This window comes from Morone saxatilis, unplaced genomic scaffold (assembly GCF_004916995.1).
Source record: "Morone saxatilis isolate NCDOM2014 unplaced genomic scaffold, NCSU_SB_2.0 Contig15, whole genome shotgun sequence".
Lineage (NCBI taxonomy): Eukaryota > Metazoa > Chordata > Actinopteri > Moronidae > Morone > Morone saxatilis.
Window position 1 is genome coordinate 22,616,059 of NW_023339707.1, and position 6,207 is coordinate 22,622,265.

General features: G+C 40.2%; 1 protein-coding gene across 2 annotated transcripts in view; it reads right to left on the reverse strand.

Annotated features, from left to right (window-relative positions):
• Positions 1-1,776: 1,776 nt before the first annotated feature.
• The window catches only part of sdf4 (stromal cell derived factor 4), a 7,747-nt gene continuing 3,316 nt past the window's right edge, over positions 1,777-6,207 (reverse strand). For both annotated transcript variants that reach the window (XM_035656174.1, XM_035656173.1), the window contains exons 3-7: positions 5,871-6,007; positions 5,606-5,719; positions 5,343-5,501; positions 3,922-4,097; positions 1,777-3,333 (exon numbers count right to left, since the gene is read on the reverse strand). In XM_035656174.1, coding sequence (XP_035512067.1) covers positions 3,157-3,333; positions 3,922-4,097; positions 5,343-5,501; positions 5,606-5,719; positions 5,871-6,007 — 763 coding nt within the window. In that variant the 3' untranslated portion in view covers positions 1,777-3,156. The remainder of the gene's footprint in view (positions 3,334-3,921; positions 4,098-5,342; positions 5,502-5,605; positions 5,720-5,870; positions 6,008-6,207) is intronic.

Consider the following 6,207-nt stretch of genomic DNA (forward strand, 5'->3'; position numbering starts at 1 on the left):
CTTGAACTTTCAACTTTAATTTAAAAGCATTTACATGTACGAAAAAAAGTACGAGTTGTAGCCCTTTTTATAAACAGTCCCCAAGTTCAGGGGGACAAACTTAAAGTTGAGAACTCTACTTACAGACTGCAACGTTAAATTGATTTCTATCATGTTAAGTCCCATTTTTTTCCATTTGAAAAGTGTGTTAAAGAGAAACTGGAACTTGCTGCTCTCTACTATTATGATTATTATTATCACTGTCAGAATCATCAAATAATTGTTTAAAAGGTTGCATTTACATACACACGATCGCCTTACTTATTTAGGCCAATGTCCTATTTTAAACTTTAATATGTCAGCACGTCGTGATAAGTTAGATGAATATGTTGTATGTTTCATTTATGAATGTACCGTGTGTTCGTTATCTGTATTATGAAAAAAAAAAGTAAGCTATGTACTGTACTGTATAATGATGTGTCACTGTGTTTTCCATTCTGTTTTAGTACTGGCCGCTGACTTGATTATGTTTATGTGTTGAGTATGTTGAACGATGCAGTACGGTTCAGCGTATAGAGTAGGGTGTGCTATCTAGAGGAGATTGACATGGGTTTTTTTACAGTTTCTTAAGGTTGCATGTGTCTGACATGGAGTAGCATTCAGGGCAGGTTCGTAAACTGCAGCTTCACTGATTTCCAGGATTATCAGTGTTACGTTTGATTTGTACGACGAACAGATTAACGATATTGGGAAAATGTAAAAGCTCTTGTCCTGTGAAGTGATGTTTGTGAAGTAAAGCGTGCGCATCACAATTGATTGGGGTTTCACACAATCATGTAAAAGTCAAAGCCATTTAGATTGCAGCTGTAAAATTCACAGTAATGCTTTTAAATTGTGAATAATCAAATCTGACAAAGATGATTTATAAAAATACAAATTGATGTTCATATGTAATATGATATGTAACCGCTTCTAAACAAATCATTGGTTTGGTGAAATGATGGTTGTCCTGCTGTGTTGTGAAGTGCTACATTACATAGAACACACAATGAACCTTAACCCGTATATACGCAATAAAATCTTCTTAAAACAGAACTTGGGACTCATTGATGATTCAAACGGAAGAATCTTTTTCACATTAAACGGTTACACAATCTCATATACATTCAAATTAAACACAGGGCTGCACCTAACCACTATTTTCATTATCAGTCAATTATTTAATCATTATTTGGTCTAATGAATGTCAGGAAAATGTGAAAAATGTACTTTTATATCTTTCAGACTGGTTTTATCCAATTGACAGTCCAGAACCTAAAGATACATAGTTTTTAATGACATAGAACTAAAATCATCACTCTGTGAGAAGCTGCAATCGGAGAACATTTGGCTTTTTTGCTTGAGCAATGAATGAAAACAGTTGCCAATTAATTTTGTGACGATCGACTGACTGACACAAACTTAGATGGTGAGCATAGTAAACATGAGCCTGTCAGCATTGTTACAGCTAACAGCACTAAAGTACAGCCTCACATGGCTGCTGGCATGGCAGTGTATTCTAGATTGAGAAAAAATGCCATACATTTACTCAATATGACTTCTTAAATCTGAATATTTGCTGTTTTTCTAGGCCTGTATGATAGAACATTTTGTATCTTTGAGATTTGGATAATTTTTACAGACAAAACAAGAAACTTGTTGTCATGTTTCACTTATTTCCTTACATTTTGTTGATATAAACAGTTAATTACTTTCATCACAGATTAATTTTAATCTAAAAAGGAAATCCAGGAGGTATTTAATTGATAAGAAATATTTATTGTTGACCAATATATCTGCAATACATTTTATAAAGCTGTGTCACATTCTGTTATCATAAATCTTATCTTACAATTCAAACAGGACCGAGGACAGAGGAGCCTGTAGCAGGATCCAAACACGCCACAGGTTTCTGAAAATCTCAACAAAATGGAGGAATGTAACTCCACAGTTCGTTCATGCATCGTTCATTTAAAAAAAAAAACACAAGGTGCAGGTAATTGTAACCAAGAGCATTCGAAATCTACCAGGTGAACATGATGAAGAGTGAGCTATCTATCCTTCGTGAACCCAGATAAGGACACCCAAGAGCTGCCTCTTACTACACGTAGTAAAAGGAAATTCAAACCTGTGCGATGTTCAAAGATGCAATGATCCAAATTATAATCAGTCAAATAAATAAATCCATCTGTATCCACATCTTAACACGAGGGTGAATCAGACTGCCAGGCCTTAACCACAGGAGACAGTTTGACCTGACACACACAGGTGAGACTAATTATGTTAACGCTATGAATGCAAACCAGTGACACCGGTGCTTTTCCTTCAATAAGTCAAAATGTTTGCTGTGAAGAAAGCTCATATATTAATCTCTTTGCCTACATTTTGTATTACTCTGACAATAAATTATTAATGAAAGTCTGTGCTAAGTAGGATCTTTGTACGTTATTTTTTTTTTGGTTTTGTTTTTTTTACACAATCAATACCCTGTTTATAAGTAGAAGGACGGATACTAACTATTATGCAAAGTAGTGGAAGTGTACACCACTAACGAGTAAGCTTTTTGTATTTGGGGGAATGAAGTGGTGTTTTGTGCGTCACCAATAAACTGTTCATGGCGATATGATATCTCTATTAGGGTGGTTCCTTCCAGCAGCATTCGATTTATTTTCAGAGGCATTGGTATGTGACGATTACTATTTACAGCTGAAGACAACAGATCCTGCAGAACGAATAGCTCGCCTAGCTGCGCCGTCTCTCTCACTACCGCACCGGAAAACGGGAAAAATCTAGTCAGGGTTAAAATTCCTCATATACACACATTTCACAATATTACACAAAGAAATTTGGAGTTGCTGCGGTGCCTCAAATTCATGGAGAAGCCCAACATTTAAAAGTCATGAAAGTCCAATGGCACACAGAAGGCAGACCATGTTAACGGTGATGGCTGGCAGACAGTCCAGGGCTGAAGGAGGGACGTATTCGTTTTAGTCAGCAGTGAAAGAGGCCGTTAAGGCTAGGCTTTTAAACACACAACTGCACACTAGATCATCCTACGATTAGGTTGGGCCCCCTCCTCAGGCTTGTCCCTGTAGCAGATGGAGAATGAGAGGGAAGGGGGAGGGTTTGCGTTTGTCTTCAGAACTCCTCGTGAACATTTCTGGCGTAATCCATGAGCTTGCTGCCCGTGAAGTATTCGCTGTACTTGAGAATCTCGTCCAGCTCCAAGTTGTGGTTCTGGTTTTCGTCTGCGACCGCGATCATCTGCCTGGCCTCGTTCAAAGCGTTGTGCTCGTTCATGGGGTCCATGTACTCCTGCACGCCACGCCAGAAGAAGACATGTCAGGAGAGGAACGTTGATGGTACAGTTAGAAAGAAATTGTAGGTGTTGTTATGGTGGTTATACAGTGGCTCCCAACCTTAATTGAACCCAAAAAATATACTACACAGTAGGCCCACATCTTAGTATTTCGTTCATTTCTTTGAAGAAAACGACATGAAATTGTTATTTTTAAAGTTTAGATTATTATTTAAGATCTAAACTTTGAAGACTTGAACACAAACTACATTCACAGAGCCTTCACTCTCTGGTACACAGAGAAGAAAACACTGAATTTGTTTATTAAGAAGATTACTAAGTATGAAATTTATTTACATAATACATAATAAAGTTCTAAAAAACATCAGTAAAACTCACAGGAAATAATCTGCTCAANNNNTATTGTGTTCACTATTTGGGTTCAGTATCAGTTGTTCTGTACTGTTATTGTTATACATTGAATATAATATGAAAATCTCTAAAAGTATGTCACTTGGTTGTCAGGGGTCCGTTAAGGAAAAAGGTTGGGAAGTGCTGTTTCAGTAAACTGGATCCACAGCGACCAATCGAACAAGAGTTCTCACCTCCAGTTCATCCATGGTGACAATGTTGTCACGGTTTGAATCGATGACTTCCTCAAACTCCTTCTTCCTCTCCCGAACCCAGTCGTCATCGATGTCCTGAGCCTGCTGGTTCTCCACGGTGCCCACGGGTAAGGAGATGAACTCCGACAGTGTCAGCTTCTTATCACCATCCTGGTCTACAAAGCACAATGAACATCTCATGTTTACCCTGTTCAACACATAACGAGCATCATAAACAGATATTTGCTGATACAGAACTGTCTGTCTGAGGCAAAACGCCAACAGGTAGCAATAATACTCGGCAGAACTCGTTTGTGGCGGCAGTGTGACCTAAAAGTGTGTAGAAAGTAGGAAGATGTTTAGATAACCAAGTAACCCGTTGCCAAGCCGGGGTAGGCAGAATAAACATACGCCACATAAAACTGCCCCTCCCGGGCCTCCAACAGCGGGAAGAGACGATGGTCCACACATCCTTTCTGTCTGCATCAGCAACACTCTGCTTCAGCTGAGGGGCAAGAAGATTTCTCTGGGCGGGGGAGGGGCACCGTATTATTCAACTATGTAACAGGAAAAGCATGTTGGACACACACACCACTGTCCCCCCCCCCAGTTTGTCATCATGCCTCTTTGCCAGTCATCCGATATGAAGCTCCGTGTAGAGCCGGGACGCGTTCACACACGTTTTATACTAAATACCGTTGTCGGCAAAGGAGGTACTGGATATTTATGACAAACTGCAGGATTTTTCACCATTGAATGAGGCAGCTCTTTCTCCAGCGCTGGCACACAAAGTGCTAAAACCAAGTGTGGAGATCTGGCTGTGAGGCTTTATCTGAAGGGACGTGCACACAGACTGGTCTCCCATCACAGGGCTAGACTTTTTAAAGCCTGAAAACAGAGCCAGGAAGAGGTGCAGAAGTCTAGTCTCTTGAATTACAAATACCTTGAAAGGTTGCTATGGATTTTCCCCCCCAGTGATGCCTAAAATAAACCGACTACCCGAGCTTTAATGCCAAAGTTGGGTTACAACATTTACAAGCACTGACACCAAACCAGGTGACCTAAACAGGCCAAGAACAGAATTCCCTCTGCACGAAAACACAGAAGACGCTGAAATTAAATCCAACACATTCAGTTCATCAATAGTCTGAGCAACCTGCTTCACAGGCAAGATTAGGAAAGAGCTGGTGAACATAGTAGAGAACATAGCAGCTAAAGAGACAGAGATCAACTACAGGAGAGTCAATATTGAAACTGCATCCATCACACAGTCAGATCATCACTCTTAATGTTCATGTTGTGTCAGCTGGATGTGTAAATAGGCTGCTGTTTGCTTACAACTCTGCTAAAGCTGATCTCGTGTCAGTGTTGTGTTAAGACGACGGAGCCCGTGGTTCAGATATCGAGTGAGTAAAACGAACCTAAGTCACGCACTATCTCCTTGACCATGTATTTGAGCATGCCTCTGCTGTGCTCAGGGTGCAGGAAAGACAGGAACTCCTGCTCATTCAGCAGCTGGTCAGCGGGGGGGTTGTCGGCCTGAAACCAGCGGTCCTTCAGGCTCTCCAAAACCTCCTGAGCTGCAACGATGAAGAAAATTCAACTCAATGATACGGTTACCTAAACAGATTTTAACTCGATATCTGCAGCACATATTCTGGATTCCATATAGTTCTATACTTACTTTCCTCGTCCAGTTTCAGATCTTCATTATTCTTTATTTTCTCAGCGATTTCCTTTTCATTGAAACCTTTGCTGGCCAGAAACTTGACTCTGTACTCATCCCACGTCACGTGACCTAAGCACAAAGCATGAATTGAGAATTTGAGTTTTTTGACTAAAACAGAAAGTATTTATTAGTTTAGGAGACACACAGACCACAAGCCTGACAGGATTTTAAAAACAGACAGTGTGGATGTGATTATCTGCTCTCTCTCTCTCTCTCTCACCGTCGCCGTCTGGGTCTACAGCTCGGAAACTGTTCTTGTTCTCCACCATGGCCTCCTGAAAGTGCTCCTCCGTCTTCTCCATAATCCAGCGCTGCATCTCCTTGGCGCTCACACTCCTGTCCTTGTTGAAATCAACTCTGAGGAGATCATTTAAAAAAAAAAAAAAAGAAGAAGAAGAAATTAGCTGCTAATTTATCGAGCATTTACAGTGTCATCGCTGCTTTAAACTGCTAATTATATACTATCAGCTGTAACAACCCATATGATGCATTATCTGTCTGGCTTGCGTCCAACCCGGCGCTTTTGTTTAAACCCGCCAAGCACTACTACAGTTAAC